The 25,683-nt window shown below is 36.1% G+C and overlaps 1 protein-coding gene across 11 annotated transcripts in view; it reads right to left on the bottom strand.

Annotated features, from left to right (window-relative positions):
- Nucleotides 1-2,511: 2,511 nt before the first annotated feature.
- Nucleotides 2,512-25,683, bottom strand: part of LOC131056709 (uncharacterized) — a 93,677-nt gene continuing 70,505 nt past the window's right edge. For 9 of the 11 annotated variants that reach the window (XM_057990960.2, XM_057990959.2, XM_057990961.2 and 6 more), the window contains 2 exons: nucleotides 9,270-9,383; nucleotides 8,784-9,059 (listed from right to left, as the gene is read on the bottom strand). In XM_057990960.2, coding sequence (XP_057846943.1) covers nucleotides 8,973-9,059; nucleotides 9,270-9,383 — 201 coding nt within the window. In that variant the 3' untranslated portion in view covers nucleotides 8,784-8,972. Of the gene's footprint in view, nucleotides 2,657-7,014; nucleotides 7,136-7,364; nucleotides 7,471-8,783; nucleotides 9,060-9,269; nucleotides 9,384-25,683 lie in introns of those variants that run through there. The other 2 variants (XR_009108783.2, XR_009108784.2) reach the window with 2 other exon arrangements.

The raw sequence follows: 25,683 nt of genomic DNA, 5'->3' as shown, positions 1-25,683 counted from the left end.
TAAAATTAATTTCATCTAATCCACTTGATACATTCTAACATAATGTCATCCATATATGTTAAAAACTAAAAAGGAACATAAGAACATAAAAAGCACATAGCACCAAATTGATATCGGAGTTCACCCCTAGAGGGCTACATCTCTGGGTCTGCTAAACTGCAAGACCCTTCTGATCATTAAATAAGTTAAGAATACATAAGGTTCGCATCATTTACAATCTTGTCATCAAGGCGAACATAACCAATATACAACGACCACATCGGTCAAATAAATACATAAATGATCCCTGAATAGGAAAGGATCCAACTGAACATAATAGAAGCAAATACAAAGGTCCACTGGAGCATCCGCAAAACTAAGTCATCGCAACCCAAGATCTAGCATGACATCAGGTTCTCACAAGGACATAAGCAACATGATGACTCCACAAAAGTGCTCCGATCAAGACAACACAACCACACACTAGCGAACATAGGGGACAAGTGTCATCACACAACCTGGTATGGTTACCATGGCAGGTTTTCATAGGTTCCGGCCCCATCCATTCGATTACCCTAACAATCTATTCTAAACCTCCGGCCCATACAAGCCTCATGTGGACCCACACATTCTTTCATGAAGACAAGGATGATGGTTTGCCATTTCAAGCCTTCTCACAGCATGTTGAGTCTGTGTTAGCACTCGTCCCATGTGTGAGGCACAATTATCTTACTTAGTGATTCATTAACTAACTCTCTAATATTCTATTAAGTTATCACTTATTAGACACACTTCCGATGGGTTACCCAACAACCACTTTAGGCGCAGCCCCCAACTGAAAGCCACTTTCCCATATGACACTAGATCATACTCAACAAACTCCTAAACCTAGACATACACAAGGTCAAGTAACCAGAGTTCATAATGGAGGAAACAACCATTTAGTCAAACACAACTTCATATGAGGTGCACTAACTGACAATACTCTATCTAGAGACCTGACCAACTATGGTCAACCACAAATCATCGTTCAACGCCCGCATACTGAACATGACCAATTATAACACCATCACAAGACAACAGTCAAACTCGAGATTGGGGACATAAACAGGTATCCCAAATCAACCAAACGACAGGGTCCAATCAAACAAATCAAGGTCTTGCCATTACTTAAGCAAAAACGAATACATAAATTTAAACTTGCATAGGCAATAACCGATAGAGACAATCTTTTTCCATATTGATTTAAACATTAAAAGTCAATCAAGTTTTATAATGATCTAAATTTGATTGCACTTATCTACCTCATCTAGGTACAGGTCGTTCTTGGTTTTTTAACTCACTAAGTTCATTTGTATCAAAACATAACATAAATACATCATTACGAGTTTTCAAACCAAGTTCACATGAATATAATTAAATAAACATTAATCGTCTAAATATGATATTTAATCTTCAAATAAAACACCATTGTCCTACTGGTTCGAAAATAATTTCTCCAATTTCATCTTTCTCATAACCAAATTACACTTTTCCGATTAAGGATACATACATTCAAGGGAACAAAAAAAATAGGCAAGCATTCCCAAATCCACAAATTACTTCCTTACGCACATATAGAAAAATACCAAAATTAACTATTAATTAATATATATTTATTAATCTGCGATTAATAAATATAAAAAATTAATAATTAATAACAAAATTAACAAATCAAGTATTTAATTAGAAAAATATGCATTAATAATAAAATAGAATTTGAATATTAATTAATGTATATTTTCCATTATACAAATAATTAATAACAAATTAATCATAATTTATTACTTAATGACCAAATTATTCATAATTAAAACTTTACTAAAATTAACATTTATTATAATATTAAATTGTTATATATATATATTTTGCCATAAAAAATATATATATAAAAAATTACAATTTTCCAAAACATAAAAAGGGAGCAGGCGGTACCCACGTGGGCCACCTTGGTAGCTCGCGCTACCATTGGTAGTAGTTCGCTACCATTGGTAGCATGCTACCTCTCGCGTGGTGGGGGGTTTTTCCCTGCCACGTGGGTTGCTATTTATTTATTTTTTTATTATTATTATTATTTTTATTTATTTATTGTTAAAAAGATGAATACATAGCAAAAACACAGTCTCACAGAGACTTAAAATAATTTTTCCAGAAAACTTTGGATTTTCTAAAATTTACATTATCAGAATACCTAGATTCAGGAAAGGGAAAAATTCCTTTAAAACAAACACCATTGGCAAAATAAGATTGATTAACATCCATCTAAACAACAGATATGCCAAACTCCAACTAAATTTTCCAATTTAAAACTTATTTATGAGAAGATTCAATGGAGTTTTAAACAAAATTTCATCCTGAACAGCCAAACCCCAATATTTGGTTTTAATTTTTGAAAACCAATTTATACAAGCAAAAATGACATCTGGAGGTTTGGAAAGGAAGCAATGAGGGTTTGAGTTTGTGATTTCATTACAACTCTTCCATTTTTCACACAAAATAAGGAATTATCTACAAACACAACCAGATTTTTACAAAACAAAACCAAAACAATTTCTTTAAAACAAAGAAGCCAATGAAATAAACCAGAGGCCTACTTGGTTCAACAATCCTGGCAAGATTGAAGGAGAGTCAGCCCAACCTGCAAGCTCCAAAAATCCTTTCTTTTGCAAAAATCCCCAAAATTCCATTCTCAAAAAAAAAAAAAATTCCCCAAAATATTTTCCAAAAATAATCCTCCCAAAAATATTTTCAAACCCTAGATTAAATGCCAAGTTTTTTGACCAAAAATCTTCTTTTTAAAATAAAAATATTTTTACACAATTTATTTCTAATTTCGAAAAATCAAAATGCCTCTTCCTCATTTAATTTATAATTTTCCAAATTAACACAACTTAACATTTAAATTTCAAAAATATTATGAGGGCAATATATTTTTTTATTTAAAATAGAATCCCCAAATTAATCTTTAAATAATTAAAATCAACCTTTCTATTTTTTTTAAAGGCAAAGAAATTAAATTAATTTTATTTCAAATTAATTTAAATCTTTCCTTTCCAAAAGCATAACTAAATAAATTAATCCATTAAAATTTACCATTTAATTTAAACTAGCTACCAATTTGAATTGAGCAATTCTAAATAATGATTAATCGCATAAAGGGAACCTATTTAATTTAGTCCCTTAATTTTTAATGCATAAACACAACTTAATCAAATAAAATAAAAAAGATTAATTACTCAATTTAACCACACACAAAACACGCAATCCAAGAAAACCAACCAAATAGACAACCTACATAACCAACTAAAGAAATACTGACAGACGACTGACGATGCTCTCTTGAGCACGACTAGGGTCAAATGAGGGTCTCCCAACCACCTAATCCAATTTATAAGGGTTAATGAGAAGCACTCAAACCTGTGAACACAGATGGAGTCGAACCTCGCACCCATGCGATACTGTACCTGCAGTCTCCTGCAACCATGAATCACACACACACACACACACACACACACACACACACACACACACACACACACATATATATATATATATATAAGAGTGTTAGCCCAAGATTAATAGCACAATTCGAGAGAATAATAAACTTACATACGAATTGATGTGACAACCACATTAATAGGTACATTAATTAAAACATCTGACTATAACATGATTACATGATAACTAACCAAGGTCAAACCGAGATTAGAATCTGATTAGGGCAGAGGTACTACACAAGACATGAACTGCAATCCTCTATAGATTTGGCACCTTAGAACCAAACATATTCCATCATGCATCTAAAATGAGAAAAAATAAAAATCAATTATATTCTTTTAACTTTGAGTTTATTAATGTAATATGGTAAAAAGGTAGAAAAGTTTAATTTTTTATTACAAATAATGTCTTTAATAGATTTTTACATGATAGAATTTCCAACTAATTTTTTGTGTGTCTCATGCAAAGAGGTCTCCTTGTGCAAGCCTGAAGATATCTATCTCACAGACTATGTGTGCTCTAATTGATCAATTAGGTGACATTCGCTATGCAACTGTGTAGAATGGCCTCAACACCTCCACATCAACCTAGAAATCTTAGCAAAATTGGAATGTCGGATTAAAGTAGTAGACAGTTGCATGTAAAAGCCTATGAAGTTGAAGGTGGCATCATCAATCAATAATCTCCCACATGGAATGGTACTTACCCTCAACCCCTAAATAAATAGATCTGGTAGCCTCTTTCGCCCTATCCATTCCCTAACAGATCTAATAGCCTCCTTCGCCCGATCCATTCCCTCATAAATGTAGCCCATTGTAAACTTCTCACCATCATCAACTCATTGGAGAGCAACTAAAGGCTCTATGAGTTGCAATCATTATGAAATATTAAGTTTTAATAATGAACATAAATAAGTATTAAAGAAAAAGCAAATGAAATGGAAATAAGAACAAAAATATAATGGGAAGTTACTTGTACAATCTCTTTGGCCAATTGCCAGAAACTATGCTCATTGAAAACCCAATCAACCACATCAACCCCTGCATTGGCTTTGCATGTGATGATGTAAACCACTCACTTACAAACATGTGTCTCAAAGCGGCCTTGGATTAAAACAAGGATTGCAACATGATAAAATTGGTTGCAACGTGAGTAGCTCCTAAACAAGCCAACTCTTTCTTACTTGTGAATTTCCTCATAAGAATGAGGACCCAAGTGTGTGTGTGTGTGTGTGTGTGTGTGTGTGTGTGCGCGCGCACGTGTGTGTTTCATGCTCTATACAGTTTTGATATAGGAAAGTTTGTCAAAATCCTTCAAAATGAGGTCAAGGCAATGAGTAGCACGACGACTCCAAAACAAGGAGGGGTGCCTATCCATAAGAAGACTACCTGTAACAACATAATTTGTTGCATTATCTATAACTATCTATCCCATGTTTCCCTCACCCACTTGAACCAACACTCCCTCCAAGGCCTCGCAAAGAAATTCAGCATTTTGTGTTTTCTAAAGCATCAATTGACTTCAAAAACATTGTACCCCCTGAGAAAGAAAAAATCAGCCACTTGGTAAAATAGAATTAAAAATCTTAATCAATAAATCAATGGACTTTGCAAAGTACAATTATCTAAAAGAAAAAACAAGAAAATTCAGCATCATTATACTTCTATCGGTCCAACCACCAATCATGATGGTGCAACCCTTCTTCCTTTGTATCTCATGCTACTCATCAATTGTTGTTTTGACATCAACCACCTTTTGAGTCAAAATAGTGCATTTTATCTCCTTATCATTAGGGGCTTTAAACCCCACACCACAAACAACAATGACATCTATCATATTTTACCAATAAGGGGATCTAAAACAAATTAAATAAACAAAATAAGTATTAACTTTGAAAATTAAAATTTTCAAAGCAACATACTCTTTAAAAACAAAAACACAAAAGATATAGAAATCAAACTATGCATTTTAAAACAAAAATAATAATTAGCTGGATGGATGGAATGGAACAGCATAGTAGATCTAAAAATCTCCAATTGCACTTTTTGCAACTTCGTGCTTCTCTTTATTCCAGCCCATGCTTTCAAGTGATAGTTGGAGAACCTAGAGTCATGCGGAACAAAATATGAATCTAATTTGAATGAAGATTTACAAATCGGAAGCCCAATAATTAGACTAGCACTACTATTGTCACTACCCATAGATCCAAGAAATGGAGGAATTGAAGAACTCTCTCCACCAACATCTATTATTTCTTCCTTTTGCCTCTTTAATTTTTTTGCTTATCAAAACCTATAGTTGACATTGTACTTAACATATAATTTCAAGGAGTGTTATTGTGTTATGTTTGCAAGGGTACTTCAACAGATTAATATCCCCCACATTGTATGTAATGTCCCTACTTTGAAATTTATTTTAATAATAATAAAATACAAAAAAATAAATATAAAAATTAAATTAAAATATAACAGAATATAATTGAAATTTGATTAAAGTTAATGAATGGTCAAAATGCATGAAATGATAAGGTGCGACTCCCTCAAACGTGAGATATAAAAGGGAGAAGAGAACCTCATTTGAGGGGGGGAGAATTTGAAAATGAGAATTGTAGATCTAATTTAAATAAGTGCAGATCTGATTGAGGAAGGTTGTGTCCCTTTCAATGGGCAGAAATAATGAAGAGTTGCACTATTTCAAAGGGTGCTAATGGTAAAAGTGTGTGTCTCTTGCCAAAGGGCATACATGATGATGAGGTGTGACCTCTTTCTCACATTAAGAGATATAAAGGGAAGGAATCAAAAGCATCTAGTGACATCACCATTGATCTTCTCAGATCAGAACTGTTATTGAGTTACAGGCAATAACATCTGTGTTCTTGGTGGTATGCATGGGGATGTGCTTAATATGCATGCTTAATATATGAAGCCTGATAATATTGTTATGCAGAATTTAGTAGTAATATTAATATAAACTGCAATATGTATGACAATGATACTTAATTTCATACATATTCATAATACATGAGAAGTTAGTATACTTATAGTTTAAAACATGTTATTACTATCAGTATTTAAGATGGGGATGAGATGTTCCAAAGAGGGGCAATCTAAATCCAAGCAAATGGTTAAGTCCCAAGATAGGGTGGGGATCAACAACCCATAAGCCTTGAAGGTATAGACCCAAGATAGGTAAGGGTTTGGATCTATAAACTTTGAGGGAACCTATTGTTTTTGGTCTCGAAGCGCTTTGGTAACATACATAGACCCTTCTCCCTTAAAACTGAAGTGGTAGTAGGGTTTGATATCTATATTAAGAACTATGAACAATGAAATTAATCATCTAATGAGGAAAATAAATAAACACTTGCTAATAACTAATAAATTGAAGAATATAAATGACTTGCTTCACAATTAGTCTTTCAATCAATTTTAGTATATTGAAATAAGTTAATTATGTTAGTCACATAGGGGACATTACATTGTATTTTGTTTTGCACTGAACACATGTTATTTCCACAATTTTTTTGTCCCAAGGATGACATGTTACCAACTAGAATCCTTTCTAACTATGGTAGACATCATGCTTGAAAATTTGGACCAATTTATAAATGAATAGTGAGCTGCAATAAATTATAAATGGAAAAAAATTAGCATATATACTTTCTAATTGAATCAAAATAAAATAAATAAGAAAAAACTAAAAACAACTAGGGTTTGATTATTTGCTATCTAAGGTTTTTTGTTTTTTCCATTAACATAAAATGAAATAAAATAAATCAAATAAACAAAAAGATAGAAATTTGAAATTAAAAATAATAATAATAATAGTAATAATAAATACTAACTTACCTCTTCAAATTTGCTCAAAAAATGAAGAAATGCAGCTCCAAATTAGTGGTTGCCTCCTCCAAATCCTTCTTAAGCTCCTCTAGATATGTCAATGGCAACTACTAACCTGCCCAAATGATCTCCAATCACTGTTTTGTCCTCTATCAATCTGTTGGTTTTCTCTTCAATGGCATACAATTTTTCTTTCCTTGTGCTAAAAAACAATAAGAATGACTTTTTTAAGATTGAGAACAAATATAAGTGCTTTTGTTTTGAGTTAAAAGTGTTACTTTTTCCATTGTTTAACTTACCTTTTCTTCTACCCACGCGACAAAGTCTGTCAAGACTCGCCCAGATTCTAGTCTCGGGTCCCTGGGCCATTTAGATTGCCTCGACCCCAGACTCACCGAGTCTGGGCAATTCTTGTAGCGTTGGTTTACACACATTCTTAAACACATATTGCATAGATTTTGAGTCTATCTAATTTGTGTTGCAATGGATTTAATATTGAGTTTAATAGAGGTTTGAAAAGACAATGATTAGCGTATATATTTCACGAATTTGATATGAATATTTATGCTTGAAATTTGAAAAGGATCACCCTGTAATATACTTTTGCTCACCCCTAGTTACAAACTCCTTGTCTATAGAAATCTTTTTCAAGACCACTGCTAAATTCAAAATTATTCAGAGTTAAACGATATTTGCTCAGACCTATTGAAACCTTAAACCACTAAATACTATTTTTCAGAATATGATAATACCCTATTTCAAATACTCGGAAAACTAAAAACAAAAATAGATTAAACCAACTAAAGTGGAGTTAAATAATGATCTAATGATATAGCATTCCCTAGTTTTGGCAATCAGGTTATCAGCATGAAAAAACCGAGGTGTTCAAAGGCAATAGGCCATAAAATAAGGTCTAGTTTAGTACACAATGAAAACTACCTATACGTAAGCCATTTGGCTCAAAATACGAGGCAAGAAATAACAGATGGTTACTAAAGAACATCAACAACTAAGCTTTTAAAATATCATTTAGTCTAAGAAAAATAAAATGGTGTAGCAGATGCTTTAAACTTTAAAGATTACATTTCTGAAGAAATTGGATGTACAATTAAATTATTTCAGAAGCTTATCATAGAATGATCAAAATCCATATTCCAAGAGAAGCATCATTGTCAACTGGCAGTGATGACAAAGCAGCGATAGGTGCCTACATAGTTTCAGCATGTGAAGTAGCAAGAAAAATGGAAATCATAAAGGAAAGGTGATAGCCTCCTAAAAAGTTGCTTCAGATGAAATAGAAAGAAAATGATGAAGATTATTGTTTCTAAACTAATGAAAAAATTGCTGCTTCTAACAATGCTTGGGCATCTGTCATATATGGCTACCTTATTTAATGGGAAAAAAAAACTACATTGCAAGGATACCATCTAACAAAAATCCTGAATATACATTGAGAGCCAATCATAAAATTTACAGACTGGAAAAAAATAAAAATAAGCAATTATATGTTCCTCCTAAGAAATGTTCCAAGAGAGTTTGTAATATTTTAAATGACCACTGAAGTGACACTGGGATTAGTGTCATTCTTTTATTAGTGTATTATGTATACACACATGTTTAGTTTTCTATGTCAGGCGCCTCTTCTTTGACTCGTACAAGTGGAATTTGTACAGTATCTTCCATGCGGAGTACGATAGCAATTGACTGTCACTCCCAATACAATACAAACAAAAAAATCACAATTCAGCATCTATATTTAGCAGAAAAACTTCTAAATCATACTTCATATTTTGTACTTATTGAGGCATAATTCTAAAGCCATTAATCCAAAGATTTGATATAGAAATGGTACGTGGCAGCAACTTAATATTAATCTTAAACAAGAGAATAAGGTAATAGATAAATTAGTTTTACCTCAGAGTCTGGTCTTTCCACTTCAACACAGTCATCTTCATCATTTAGATTTGCAATGCTTTGTCGTCTGTAGCATGAAGCCCAGGGCTTAAAAGCATCCGCCCAACTTGCATTCTGCATTCACCAAAGCTGATCCATGAAAATCTGAATTACAGATACTTTCTTCGTGCTTACCTAGCAAAACTATTATATTTCTCCCCTTAAACAAACAGTTTATGTCCCTGCAAAAGTATTTTTTAAGAGAGGATCTTGATTCTTGTTTTATTGTTTGTTAAGATTTAGTTGTTCTGATCTTGTTACATAAAATGCAACAAGTGCATGAAATTATACAGCTTGTTACTTAATCCATTGAATAATCATAAACTATGACTGGTGTAATTGAATTCAGTCCATTAATGACATTGATAATATTAACAGACAGAACAAGTAAAAAGTTTCAAGAGACATCTACACTAGAGAAACTCGTGACATTTGATTGCTAAAGAACCGAGAGCTATGTTCACTAATATTTTATACAGTGCACATGTGACGATATAGGGTTCTCTATCAAAAAAGAACCATTCCTTAATAATAATTTTTTAAAGATCTATTTGCATTAAAATGATAACACCATTAGGCAAAGGAAGTTTTTAGCAAAAGAATTTCCTGAGTTTGGCCTTTAGTTGATCTTATCAAATGAGGCAAACAATAACTTTCATTTGCTAAAAATATTCTAATTCTTCCTGTCTTTTCTTGACATAAGATGCAATGCTATGCGATGACAAATCTTCCAAGGTTGACCTTACTTTCAAGGGTGATGTTGATAGAATGCATGGATGCTATAAAAACATTGTTCAATCAGAAGTCAAGACTAATCATTCATTAAGTTCAAAATTTGATTTCAAAAGAGTTTCCATATGTTTAAAGTTTCCTAGTTGTGACTGATGATATTATAAGTAAACTGAGTATGCCAAAACATTTGGCCACTTGGATTTTGATCAATCAAATCACTAATTGCAGGAAGAAAATACCTAATTTTGATAGTGATCTAGTTAAAACCCAGCAGTCCCTACATAAATGCCATTCATTTCCCTCTTGTGGACCAGTAAATATGGAGACTTACAAGAGCAAGTCTATTGGTTTAATAACCCCTTCATTTATGGTTGTTCAATCTGTCTGTTCAATTCAACACTTTCAAACATGAAAGTATTGTCAACTGTCTGATTAGGAAATGGGATCTTGGGGGAAAAAAATCATTATAGTGATGTATGATAAAAAATGGAGGAAGTTGTTGTGCATATTCACACACCCATCCCCGTCATTGACACGAGACCCCGTCTTTGGGTTCTTCGCGTGGGAGATAGTCCAAGTCGAGTGCCGCTGAGGCCAATTTCGACCTCTACGGCCATTTTGCAAGCATCAACTTCAAATGTCTATTTCGCCCAAATAACTCCGTTTACCCGAAAATCCCAAACTCGCGAAAAGGCCCTCCAGGCCGAAAGCACTTCAACATACGAAATCGGCTTGGTAGCCTAAAGACGAGATCAAGTTTCAAAATAACCTCACAGGCCGAAAACCCCCTCATGAGCCGAAAATGGCAAAATAACCAAGTCGTGCAATTTCATACAATGGAAATTGCGAACTTAAGGAGTGAAAACATAACTCGAAAAATGATCTCACTTGCCCGAAAATCTCACAACTCGCAAAAATGCTGATTTAGCCCGAAAAAGAGGAGATTGGCAAAATGGCCCTCCAGGCCGAAATTTGCAAAACAACTCAAGGAGCCGAAAAACTTCAAAATCTCGCCAAAATAACCTTTCGCACCGACTTTCAAAATGGCTCAGAGAGCCGAAAATGGGAAAGGGTGAAAAGTGTTTAACATGGAAACTTTTCAAAGCCCCTTTTGACCCGAAAATTGCATAACTTAAAGAGCTTTTTCAAAACCCTCCCCAGCCGAAAAGAATCGCGTGGTGTAAAACGCTTAATTCATAAGCTTTGCAAACTAGCCAAAACCCCGAAAAGTTGAAAGGTGTTAAGTTTTGAAGTTTGCAAATAGTCATTCCAGCCCAAAAATGGGCAAACATCATAAAATAGCGAAATAGGAAAGAGCATCAATTTTATAAATCACTTTATAAGTTTGCATTTTATGCCTCTACCCCGAAAATTGCCAAGCAAGTGAAAATCGCGAAGTTTGCAAAAGGTGGTTTCACCCCGAAATTGGGTAGGAAAGGAAAATCGCGAAATCTGCATTTTATCATTTTAGCCCGAAAATGCAAGTCATAAGAAAGAGCATCACTTTACAATCTTGCAAAAGGCCCCTACGCCGAAAATTGAGTGGGCAAACATCGTGATTTTGAATAAAACTTGAATTTCACCTGTTGAATCTGAACTTTGCCAAGTAAAAGGAGAAAAAAATTTAAAGGCGTTCGCAATTTGGCTAAAGAGTCGAGTTTTGCCAAGGGGTCAACCAAGTGAGAACTCGCGCATTTTAATCCTAAAGCCTTGATGAATTCAAAAGAGGTGGCCTTAACTCGAAACGAAATCTCTCAACTTGCCTAAAAGTCCTGAATTCCCAGAGGAGAAAGCGAAAACACTCAAAAGATACATCTCACAAAGAGCTTCTCGAGCCAGACGTTATAATTTAATATTTGTTAAATTAATTTTAATTTTTCAAATTGATTTATTAAGTGAGGTTGATTGTTTGTAGGTCGCAGGACGTCATCAGAAGGAACCAAGAGAAGGCCTGAAACGTCAAGGAGCCAGGCACCGAGAGCTAAAGAAGAAGATGCAGGAACGCACTGCAGAAGCAAGAGAGAAACTGCGCATTGGGAAGCGTGCCACTGAACAAAGTTGAAGTCCACAACCAAGACCAAAGACCAAAGAACACTCTAAATGCGGCAAGTCTATGCATTCTCGAGAAATACACAGCTGGATTTAATTCCAGAAGTTCAGATTCTGAAAACTGAAACTGTTTTATTGTAAAACTGCTTGTGGGCCCCACTCAGATATTTTGAAACAAAGGGGAAACAAGTCAGCTGTGGACAGTTATGTCCAACTGCCGGATAGACCCAAATTAAAGTCAAAACAGTTGTAGGTAGTTGGAATTATGGTTGGGTGGATGACTAAGAGTTTAATGGGCATGGGTTAAGGTTGCCAGCTTCTGGGAGGCAAGTTAGGACCCTTGGATGCAGTCCATCCTAGCCTCTGATTCATATTGTGAATTCTATAAAAGGCAGAGGCCTTTCTTTTGTAAAGGGTTAGACTCTAGTTACAATTTTGTAGTTAGATTTTAGAAGTTAGAATAGGTTAGATCTTAGCAGTAGCATAGAGGTGTTGTAGAAATTGTTGTAATAGGCAGCTGAAATCAATATATAGACATTGATTCAGTGTTTATTGTCTTGTTTTCATCCTGTTTGCATGGTTTCTTTCAACATTTTAGATAGATCTTTTTGTTTTGGGTGTGCGGGTATTTGATAGATTCAAGCTCATACAATTGAGGATATACTGATTGTGTATCCTTTTGTATGGATAACCTGAGCCTTTGAGTTGTGCTTAGTTCAATTGCAGGTGTCCGTCTGAGCTACGCCAAAATTGGGTGCTTAGCCGTGCGTTTACAGTCTGAAAATCTTCCAAGTCCCTTTGAAGATTGCACCGTTCCTGCAAGGTTGTGAGCTATTTTGGCCAAGCAGGGATTGGTTATGTTGAATTCGTCTACCCTCATACCAGTCTTGTTAGTTTTAGATCTCCTATCCCTTCCCTTTTAATTTTATTTCGCAGTCTGAGAATCGCCGCAGACCAATTAGTTGCAAAAACGTAAGTCCCCTTGTGCTCTTAGGGATCACATCAACTACTAAGCTATCCTGCAATCAAGACCTAACAACCGAAACATTGAGGTCATCCCCATTGATCAAATTCACACAGCATTAGGGATTTCCTTATCTCAAGAGAGGATAGGATTCTTAGTATTCTATTCCACGTTGGCCGGATGGAGTCATAGCAATGCAATTTTAGACACGTCAACAGAATTTTTTTGGGCTCTTCAAAAACATCAAAATAATCATGCAGATAGTTTGCATAAATTTGAGTGGGACACTGGTATAACTCAATTTTAGAACTAGTGGAACTACACGTATATATAATTGTTAAGCATTAACCAGGCTGACCAATGCATTGCTTTAAAAAAGAGCAGTGGTGGACAAGCAATTGATAATCCTTTCCATATTTATAGAGCATATGGGTGTCAATGTATCCATCAATATTTGTTTGCAGTTGTCTTGGGAAGACCTGCAAAGAAAAAGATGAAACGGGCCATCAGAGTTGCACTGTACTCTATTGTACCAATTAGGGCTGAAGAGAAAAACTTGTGTTGCAAACTTGATAGACATGAATAGCTGGCCATTAGGATTCCCCCTACTGAGATTATAAGGTTGGGTGTTTGCTGGCAATCGCAAAGGTGTTCACCGTTCTTGTCAACCACATTCTTCATACTATGCTTATTGATTGATAGGTGAATCAATTTCTCCTTTACTTGGCAATACTGTGCAAAATAAGGATCCTTTCCTGCCTGGATGTTTGTAAGCATCGGCACTAATTATGAGTCTTTTGTGCTTAGTTTGTGACTTGAATGCATTGTCACCTCCTTTCTTTGGTTCTTTGAATAGTGTCTAAGCATTGGTTCCATTCTACTTGAGACATTTGTAATTAGAATGTGCCTATGATTTATGATGAATACACTATATGCAAAGCCCTTAACATTTGGTTCTGGCTTATCTTCAAATTTAAAAGAGCGAGTGGAAGTATTTTGACAAGAAGAAGAGAAAGAAGACATGGGAGTGAAATAAAAAGAGGAAGCAAGAAAATCTTTGTTTTAGTTGTCGTCCACTAGTAGCTAAGCCTTTTTATAACTTGGCTTCAGTCATGAAGGTAAACAAGAAAGTCACTTTCACAAGTGAATGGTGAGATCATCTCTCATCAGATATGCCATAAAAGCCTTTTACTTTATAGAAAATCCCACATAAAAATCTCTACTTCAAAATTTTCTTCATATCAGCAATTCCAAGCTGTGTAGAAATTTATTCATCGATATAATATCAGAATGACTGACCAGCAGACCAACAAAGATGCAGCAGCTGCTTGATCTTTTTATTCCAGTAACCAAGAGGATAGATTGAATCACGGATGATGTGTTTGCACCAGTCTCATGTCTGAATGGTTAACAACTGGCTTTTCATTGCCATTGGAGAAGGATTCAAGGACTCGCCCCATGTTCAGGATTAATTCCATGTGCAGGATTAATCTTCCATGTGCACTTCAGCAGCTGCTTGATCTTTTTATTCCAGTAACCAAGAGGATAGATTGAATCACGGATGATGTGTTTGCACCAGTCTCATGTCTGAATGGTTAACAACTGGCTTTTCATTGCCATTGGAGAAGGATTCAAGGACTCGCCTCCATGTTCAGGATTAATCTTCCATGTGCAGGATTAATCTTCCATGTGCACTTCAGCAGCTGCTTGATCTTTTTATTCCAGTAACCAAGAGGATAGATTGAATCACGGATGATGTGTTTGCACCAGTCTCATGTCTGAATGGTTAACAACTGGCTTTTCATTGCCATTGGAGAAGGATTCAAGGACTCGCCCCCATGTTCAGGATTAATCTTCCATGTGCACTTCAGTAACCATAAGTTTTGAAACCAAAGTCTTTTTGCATCTAAAAACAAGCTTCCAAACACCTAATCCATGCAACTAATTAATCTGCATTTGGCTTTTTGTGACTACTTTGAAGGCTATTTGTTGAATTGTAGCAGGACTGGTAACTCATTGTCCCAAAAACTATTTGAAAACAGTTAACATAATGTTGGAAATGCTGTCCATTTTGACATTGTTACTAAAGTTCTAGAGCAAGAAGATTTAAAGATCGGGGCTTTCTCAAAATTTCCATCTTCAAAAATTTCTCAAGGCTGTCCATTGAGTGACTTTTTAAATTTAAGTAAAACATTGGTTAGATTACACAAATTGTCCTACCAATTGCATTGACACCAATGTTACAAGACTCAAACTTGACTCAGACTTGCAAGCTGATTTTTGACTCAGACTCAAACTTGGCACAGACTAGGCAAAGACTCAGCAACTTGAAAAATCCAAAAAATTCAGAGATTTTTAAGGATTTTAAACTTGTTTAATGCACCATTTAATAGATAAACCTTAATGACACAATAACCTCATCAAAAATAAGCTACTTTGATTACAAACACAAGTATACATTGATCACATAATTATAAACGCAAATTTTAGCTATATATATATCTATATGCTCAGTGATTTCAAGGCAGGTCCTTCCCTGCATTTCAGGTACTATTCAATTCTCATGCACATTTTGCTGTTTAAAGGCCTCAAGGTCTAGCATTCAGACCTAAGAGTTGGGCATTCTTTTTCTAGCTTTTTTAATGATTTGTACTGCAATTTATATTTTCATACACTTAAATAACATAATGCCACAGAGAATCATATGTTGAAAGATCAGATGTAAGAGCTTAAAGTTTTGGAGCTTTGTATCTGCAATGGATGGAAAATTAAGGTTTCACAAGTTATGCATTGTAAACTAGGAAATGACCTAACTTTCACATGCATCACATTGGAAGGAGGATGAACTCAATAGATCCAACCTCAATATTAATAAGAAGAGGGTTGAATGCTGATTGAGGTCAATATTAATAAGAAGAGAGTTGGGCATTCTTTTTCTAGCTTTTTTAATGATTTGTACTGCAATTTATATTTTCATAAACTTAAATAACATAATGCCACTAAGAATCATATCTTGAAAGATCAGATGTAAGAGCTTAAAGTTTTGGAGCTTTGTATGTGCAATGGATGGAAAATTAGGGTTTCACAAGTTATGCTTTGTAAACTAGGAAATGACCTAACTTTCACATGCATCACATTGAAAGGAGGATGAACTCAATAGATCCAACCTCAATATTAATAAGAAGAGGGTTGAATGCTGATTGAGGTCCTATTCCCATTTTCTTCAAGTTGAAAATGTAATTAAAAAGATGTAAATTGAATGTCAAACCTAGGGTAAGAAGGTAAATGCATGAACTAACAATTTGGATTGGTTATGCTAACTAACAATGAAATAGAAACTTCACAATAGGTACATAAATGGAAGGAGAATCTGATTGTGCACCTATGATTGAAATTAGGAATTGAACTGATAGGACCAGGGTGCTCAGACCAGAGCACCCAGCGCCTTGGTCTAAAAATCTGAATTTTGATGCAGTCTGGGAGACACCTGCCAAATTTGAACCTGTTCCAAGAAGACTATGGCACTCCAAAATGCCCTAGTCCTGGACCATGGCACCCAGAGCGCCCTGGTCCAGGCACTTTCTAGTGAAATTTGGCCAGATGCTCTGTTTCTGGGTCCTAATGTTGTTCTAGTCTTCCTGGCTCCACTAGGTCCCTGTAGCTACACACAAGAGGAAAGAAAAGGGGTTGTGGATAGGGTAAGTCAAACCCCGAGTTCGGAATTAACCCCAATTGAAATAGAAATTGAACTTGAATTGAATTGGAAAAGCTTGCCTTTTGAGGGCAAGGCTGAAATGCTTGAATGTAGATGATTATACCTTCAATAGGTGATGCAATGTTCTTAAAATAAATCCTCCATGTGTTGATGCAATAACATTGTAAATCACATAAAATCTATCATAAAGTCTTAATTGAAACATAATATGAAGATGCCTTGATGTAGTTTGTTGCTTCTTGAATCAAATATGCTCTTGAGGAAGAAGAATTGCTCTTGAATTGATGATAATGTTAGCATATGATTAGATTCTGAAAATGAATTGAGAGGGACGTCTTATTTAGGGATTTTCATAATTAAATTCACCTTTAGGCTGACTTAGAATTGATAAATTTTCGCATGAAGCGGGACTTGGATAGGGTAAGACCGCCTTATTAAGCTCTTGAAATTCAGGGGAAAAAATTTGGGACTAGGTAGTCCGTCCAACTTTTTTCCGATTTTCTAGGGATGTGAGCTATCGTGATTCTAATGCTAAATCCAGCACGGTGTAACAAATTAAGATGTGTAGATGTGCGAAATATATCTTGAAGATTGAAATTAGGGTAAGATTAGGATAAATCAAGATTAAAATAATAAAGGGCACGCCTATAATTAAGAGCCTAAATAAGAGTGTGACGATGTAATAAAGTGGAATAAGACCCATAATATTAATTTAAATCAATAAAGGTCCTATAATGCATAGAAGAAAGGGAAAAACTAAACTAGGTGTTAGGAGAGTGAAATATTTCTTGCCAACTATGGCTTAATTTGTATTCAACAGTACAATGACTATAGCATGCCAACTTCACCTATGGTAGTCCTTGCATACTAAACAAGTTGTCCAATGTATGAAACAAGATAATTCTTGATTGTGGCTTTGATTATGAAGGTGCAAAGATTTTCAACAAGGGATATGTATTTTGTAATTTTATGCTCATGATTCATCATTGATCTATTACATGCTTACACTTATAGTTTGTTGGGGTTTTGGGGGAGTCACCCCAATAGGATTGAGGGGCAATGCCCCCACTGCCCCTCATGGGGGCCTGGGGAAACATCCCTAGCGAGGTTAAGGGGTTGTGCCCCTTGTAGGGGTCTATCTGAGGGTAGTGCTTCCACCATAGCAAGGTTGAGGGGCAATGCCCCAGGCGGCGTCTCGGGGCAACGCCTTGATGGCGCACACCATTTTAATATTTTTTTGTAAATCCTAGATTGGCATGTCATAAACCAAACAAGCATTGAAAGGTTGTTTTTTTTCTAAGTAACTAAAATGTCTTATTAACACTCTAGATTTTTTTTATTATCCTTTTTAAAAAAATTCCCCAATCTTGGCCAAGTCTTGCCTATGGGACTCACCAAGTTTGGGGAGTCATTCTCGAGTTCGTAAGACTCGTTTGGCCTGGCTTGCTGTAATGTCCCCTATTAGGAGATAGCCTATTTTCCAATAATTAAACGCATCTCATCATACTTATTATATTTTATTATGCATTTGTTAGCTCTAGGGAACAACTAGCATACATCATACAAGGGATAATCAAAATAGCCAAGCCTAATCCCTAATCAATCCTAATGACCAATCTTAGCGAAGATTGGGAAGTATCTTTGTTAGGGTGCTAGAAAACCATCCTCCACAAGTAGTGCCTTTGTATGATGTAACATATGCCCATTCAACTGCAGGGCTTATCCATTGCCTTTGTATGATGCAGCACATGCCCATTCCACTGCAAGCCTTATCCATTGCCTTTGTATGATGTAGCACATGTCCATTCCACCGCAGGTCTTATCTACCTTGCGAGGTATTAATACCGCCTTTCCCTAACAATTCCACATCCAATCCTAGCATAAGCATTAGCAAAAAAGCAAGGATTAGGCTATTGAGTATATTAACTTCTCATGTATTATGAATATATATGAAATTTCCAATCCTAGCATAAGCATTAGCAGAAAAGCAAGGATTAGGCTATCAGTATATTAACTTCTCATGTATTATGACTATATCTGAAATTAAGTATGACTGTCATACATATTGCAGTCTATATTAATATTACTACTAAATTCTGCATAAGAACATTATCAGGCTTCATATATTAAGCATACATATTCAGCACATCCCCATGCATACCACCAAGAACAAAGATGTTACTGCCTGTAACTTAATAACAGTTCTGATCTGATTTGATTGATGGTGATGTCACTAGAGGCTTTTGATTCCTTTCCTTTATCTCTCAATGTGAGGGAGAGGTCACACCTCTTCATCATGTATGCCCTTTGGCAAGAGACACCCTTTCACCATTAGCACTCTTATAAAGAGTCCAACTCTTCATTATTTCTGCCCTTTGAAAGGGACACAACCTTTCACAATCAGATCTGCACTTCTTATTTAAATCAGATCTGTACTTCTAATTCCTAACTATCCCCCTCTCAAATGAGGTTCTCTTCTCCCTTTTATATCTCATGTTTGAGCGAATCACAACTTTTCATTCCATGTCTTTTGACCATTCATTAACTTAATTAATTTTAATTATATTCTTTTATATTTTAATTTTCATTTAATTTTTATTCTTTTGCATTTTAATTTTATTATTTTTATTTACCATTAAATTCTATTTCAAAGTGGGGACATTACACTTTCCTTAAGAGTCGCTGAGTCTATGCGAGTCCAACTGAGTCCTATAACTAAGATTGACACAATTCTAAGCACTCCAATATTTTTTCCATCGGAAAACGATTCAATTTGTAATTTGAAATAATTACATGGAGCCTATTCTCAAATTTAGACCAGCTTCAAGAAGTTAATGATCAACAGCTACTAAGATGATCAATAGAGAATTACTGCTGAAGATTAAGGAAAAAGAGATTATGAGCAATGCCTTGTGTTCACCCACCAAAGCTTGGGAATGTAGACACTACTAACAGGGATCATGTAAAAAAATCAGTGTTCCACAGCCGTTGGGGATAGGGAGACGGGGGGACGCGGGGACGGCGGGGAGATGGCAGCAGGGGGTGGCAAGGTGGTGGTGCTAATATAGTTATACATATAGTACTTGAAAAACTAGTTCTGAAAAGATGTATAACAGTATAAGAATTACATTTCAAATTTTCAAATGAAACTATAGGAAATTAGTAGAATTATTAAATAGCAAAATTTGAAATACTAAATCTAAATACGAAGATTTCTTGAATGCTAAGTGCTAAATAAAATTTGGCAAATGAAATTGTCAAATTGGAGATTTCTATTATATCGAAAATATGTATATTTGATGTCATATGAGATATCACAAAGTCTATAAAGATGATGACATGATTCATCATTACAATGAGTAGCAAATACAGATACTAATAGCAATAGCATTACAAAAGACAAAATGCCAAAACGTCAAAACTCAAAATGTAGTGAAGGGAGGCCTCTAATCATTTGCAAACTCCTCATCACTGGAACTGTTGGACTCCTCAAGGTCAAGATCCCTCAAGCTCACACCAACCAGCCCTGCATCTGAAGTGGTAGGATCATCCTCATCAATATGTGAAGGCTCCTCTAGCTCTACATCCCATCGTGTCGTTGGACTCTCCTTGTACACAAGTATCTTGCAATCCATGAGATGCAAAACACTGTGTACAGCCACAAGCTTCTCTGCTCTCTTAGAGGTAAGTTTGTCCCTCTTAAGAGAGTGGATGAAGCTAAATGTAGACTAGTTCCTCTCAGCAGCTAAAGAACTGGAAAACTAGGATAGCAGACGGATAGCTAGAGTGGTGGTCAAAGATTTCGGACCATGACAATTCCACCACAAAAGTGGGTCCTCTTGTGCCATAGTTTCTATATCCATCTTTGCCACATCTGAATAGCCTCTAAGAATGGAAAATCTTCCCCACTCAGTGCGAATTATGTCGGCATCTCTAAAATCATACATTTTCTCTATGCACCTAAAGAAACCCGCCTTCACCTCATCATTCTGAATCAGTGTCACTCTATCCGGTCTAGCCTTGTACCACTTAGGAATCAAGGCAAAGACAGCCATACGCAAAGGAGTGTTCAACTTGTCCCATCTATGTTGAATGATTGGCCGGATGTTCTCATTGTAGAATCCTAGAGAGGGGTCCTTCACTCGCACAGTAGCCCTCATTTCGTCAAGCACAGAGTCGATGCACTCATACACCTCTCCAAGGTTAGGTGCATCCCCATTCCCATATCTGATGACCTGGAATACTGGAGAAATGATGGAGACAATGTATTTCGCATCAGTCCAAAACACACATCTCTTCACTATCTCCTTCACCCTTCTCCCCTGCTCCGTCTTCGCCTCGGCCCACCTATTCCACTCATTAGTCATAACCATGAGTTGAAATGCCTCTTGCAACTCAATCATTCTCTCCAAGAGAATGAAATACGATGCATATCTGGTCTCAACTGGTTTCAAGAACTCCTCCTTCGCGAAGGTCCTAAAGAGTGCATGTGAAGTGTGGTGGTTGCAGATAAACATCTGCACATCTCTCGCATCGTTGACCACTCCTCTAACCCAATCAATCTTCCCCATGTCCTTGAGTGCATTGTTCATGGCATGCACACAACATGGGCTCCACCAAATATGTCTATAGGCTGCCTCAATGAGTTTCCCTGCTGCTCTACACACATGGGCTGCATCTTTCACTACTTGGACCACATTTTGTGGCCCAACCTCCTCAATAGCCTCCCTGAGGACCTGAAACTGAAAATCAGCATCTTTGTGATGCCTTGTACAATCAACTGCTCTAAGGAAGTATGGGCCCTCTGCACATGTGACCATGATGTTGATGAGTGGACGATGGCTAATGTCCGTCCACCCATCCATAACTATGCTGCGCCAGGATGCCATCAAACATGCCTTCATCTTCTCCGTCAAAATATTGAACTTGGAATAGCTCTTATCCAAGATCGAGGTCCTCAATTTTGTCTCACCTGGTGGCACATATGATGGTCCTCCCTTCGCCACCATAGACATTATCTCCTTATAATAAGGAGACCGTGCAACATGAAATGGGATGTCATTGGCAAAGAAGAACCTACCAATGGACTCATCTATTTCATCCTTCAGCTGCACATTAAACAAATCGGTTATGGGGTTACTCTGTGATGTGTACAACTTGCGTTTCCCAGTCCCCCTAGCCTCTCGTGATTGGGGCATGGCACTAGAAGTGGAAGTGGGTGAAGGTCTAAACATCATTCCTCTCGTCTGTGAAGACTGCAATGCATGAGGAGAAGTATGTTGCATTTGTTGGCTCTGTTGAAGGGCTGCCCTAGCAGACAAAGTAGTAGGGAATGAAACATCTCTATCATTTGGAATGCCCCAAAGCTTGTTCATCTCAATTATGTACTCTATATTTTTAGTTTCCTTCAAAAACTTACAATGATCCACACCTTTTCCTATCCAAAAAAGTGTGCATTCACTCTAGTGATGCTACCAAACCATTCAACCCCACAAATGTTGCACTTCCACTTCTTTGTTCCCCCACCTGTACGTGATGTGCCTTCTACTCTTGAAGCAAACTATCTCAGAGGAAATTTACGATCATAAGCACCCCTAGCATACGATGCCAACAACTCTAAAGGGCAACCTATACTAGCCGGTGCACTCGCCATGGAACTAGATTGGGCTCAAGGATCAGCCCCATGGTCACCCCCCTCATCCTCAGGTTCAAATTCTGAATCATGTTCACTAAGAGAATGGATTTTCATCTCATCCTCACTAATGTCATGGGAGCTCATTGTGATAGTGACACTACATTTCACAAAATAAAAATAAATTCAACCTAGTTTAACAAATTGAAATACAAATTTGAAATTTCAATTTTGAAAACAAAATTTACAATTTATAATTTTATATTATTTAAAACAAAAATAATAAAATTTGATGTTGGATCTTGAGGAAAAAATGATGAATGATTCATTGATCATTTTGCCCTCAAGATTCAACATCAAATCTGATTTTGAGATGAATTAAAAAAAACAAGTTTAAACAAACAAAGAATTGAAAATCAGAAAATAAAACAAACAAAAAACAAGAAAAACCCTAGCTTGTGCTTGAAAAATCTCTCAAAAAAGTTGTAGAATCCTCTTCCTCCTCTTCTTCTTGCTCCTTCTCACTCCTCTCACATTTGCACTCATAGTTGGCAAACTCACAGAGTACTCGGAGAGTTTTGAAAACTCGCCAAGTTTTTCTGCTCTGTGAGTTTTTCTAACTTTTACTCGCCGAGTTTTTTGCAAAGTTTCTATAAAAAACTCGTGTACACTAAAAAAAAGAGGTCCAAACACATTAAAAAATTATCTATTTTTGTTTTTTCAGGTCAGTTTCATTCTCTTCATCAGAATATATACATAAAGTATAAGTGGCATTTCAATGTCTTTTTCCTTTCTTATACTTTAGGTTATATTTCACGTATATATTGGCTGGATGTTTGAGAGTGGTTTCAAATCTCTAGGAGTTATAATGCAAATTCTAGGTTTTAGAAGATCTTTTAATTTTTCAAACAGTCAAATTTCAGTAATCAGTATGCTCCTATCAACATTCTCTCTCTATCTCACTCACTTTATCTGCCCCGAATTTTAGACCTATCTATCTCCCTATCACTCTTCCTCTATCCCCCTCTCTACCACACTCCATCTCATTCTCTCCTCTCTCCCCCAAGATCTAGACCTATCTCTCTACCCCTCTCTTTCTCACCCTCAAACACCGACGAGGGGTGCTACTCTCAACCTAATTTTAATTTGCAGATGCTTGGTGCAAAGTTGGGGTGGAAATACCCCAAATCTCAAAAAATTTGCCCTTAGAATCTTATGTCAACCTTGTAGTTCATCCGGTTGTGAGCGCAATTAGAGCTTGTTTGAGGCCATCGACATGAAGAAGAGGTGCAAGTTAGCTCAAAAACGCCTCAATGACCTTGTCTTCGTGCAATATAATCTTCGATTGCGCGTAAGGAAGGTAGAGGGAGTAGAAGGTGGTCCAATTGACTTGGATGATATTGATCCTTACAGTGATTGGACATCACAGGAACAGCCTCCATTGTTTTCCGAGGATGACATCACTGATTTGGAGAGGGCAGGCTATGGAGGAGGAGGGGGGTGGATTTGGTTTCACGCTAGATGACATTGAGGAGGAAGAGGATGAGGATGAGGATGAGGAGTCATTGCCAGTGCCAGAAGCAGGTGGAGACATAGCTTCATCTAGGATGGAGGACGAGCCACCCATACCGAGCAAGGAGGCACACTCATGCCCACTGCAGACTTCTAGGACTAGACCCTCTAGTTCTACCTCTCCCCTAGTTTTTGCTAGAGGTGGGAAGAGGAAGTTGTAATTGTAATGATGTATTTACTTTTGGTTTTACAAAAACTATTTACTATTTTGCTTCCAGGCTTCCAACCATCAACATTCCTCATGAGGATGCTATTTTGTAGACACTTTGCATTTAAATATATCTAGAATCAGCTTGTTTCTTTTGTGTTCTCATTTATTGACTCATTAGATGCATCTTCTCATTAAATTTTGCAAAAAAAATGCATTTTTAATTAAATTTAAGCATGTTTTTAAGTTGCCGAGTTTGTTTTTTCAGGCCTTGGCGAGTATTGCCGAGTGGCGAGTAGTTCATCTATGCTTGCACTCACTCTTTTCACTCCTTCAATCAAACTTCTCCAAGTTTTTCCTCTTTAGCTTGTTGGAAAAAAAATCATTCTTTGAAAATGTGAGTGAAATCACCAAATATGGTGGTTTTGTGTTGTTTTGGGGGAAGGGGTGGGGCCCACGTCAAATTAGGGTTACCCCCAAAAATAACACTTTTTTTTAATTTAATTTTTTCATGCCTTTTTACATCTGGGTGACGGGAGAAATCTGGACGTCTCCTTGCCCCTCGAGAAACGCCTAGGCGTCTCCCAAGAAGACGTGGAGACGCCTAGGCGTCTCCCAAGAAGACATGGGGACGTCTCCACGTGTCCACGTCTCCAGCGGAGCACTGATGGCGGTGGCGAGAGACATCACGTCCCCGTTTCCCTATCTCAGAAACGTCCCTGTCTCGGAAATGCGACTCAAAAGAGGGGGAAACACATTTCCATGGAATGCTGAAAAAAATTGAGGAAACCAGAATAAACATAACTTAAAATAATCAAAAGTAAGCAAGGAAATCAATAAAGAACAGTTATTTAAGAAGAAAGGCGATTAGGATGAAATCATTTGACAATGCTATTTAGGAAACGCTCCAAAAGAATTGTTAAGTAAACACAAATTGAATTAGTTATGAATGGTCAAACAACCTATGTAGGGTTCTGTACCTTGAGCAAGACAAGGTATATAAGGTATTATCTAGAAAGGCAAGGCAGAAATTTTTGGGAATGAATGTTACGACTTATTGCAAGTGAATATTACAGCCAAAGAGGACAAAACCCCTCCAAAGAGAAATTGGGAGATTTAAGGTTGAAACATCTTAATTCCTCTTAGCAAGTTGCAAGACAAAAACCCCTAACTTGGGAAGATATTAGGGACAAATCATTCAAGGTAAATAACTGCAAATTGGAAGAACTTTAGCAGAAAATCAAGATGAATTCTATTTTCAGAATTATGTCATAAGATATAAATCTGAATATTATAATAAAATTCATAATTTTAGTTAAAGTCACATTTATAAATATAATGAAACTATCATTTTGAGTTAGACATATTGTTTCAAGGCAAAAATAAGATATGTTCTAGAATGGGAGTGTAACGTCCCTTTTTTTTTCCTTAAACAATAATATTTACTCAAAATGATAATAACTTTATCAACGATAAAAAAATTATGATAATATTCAGATCAATAAACCATAGCACAATACTCAAAATTGATCAAATCATGAATTCTCCAGAAATGTTTAGAAA

Source organism: Cryptomeria japonica, chromosome 7 (genome assembly GCF_030272615.1).
Source record: "Cryptomeria japonica chromosome 7, Sugi_1.0, whole genome shotgun sequence".
Lineage (NCBI taxonomy): Eukaryota > Viridiplantae > Streptophyta > Pinopsida > Cupressales > Cupressaceae > Cryptomeria > Cryptomeria japonica.
The sequence above is the reverse complement of the archived record's forward strand: the minus strand, read 5'-3'. Positions and strand labels throughout refer to the sequence as shown.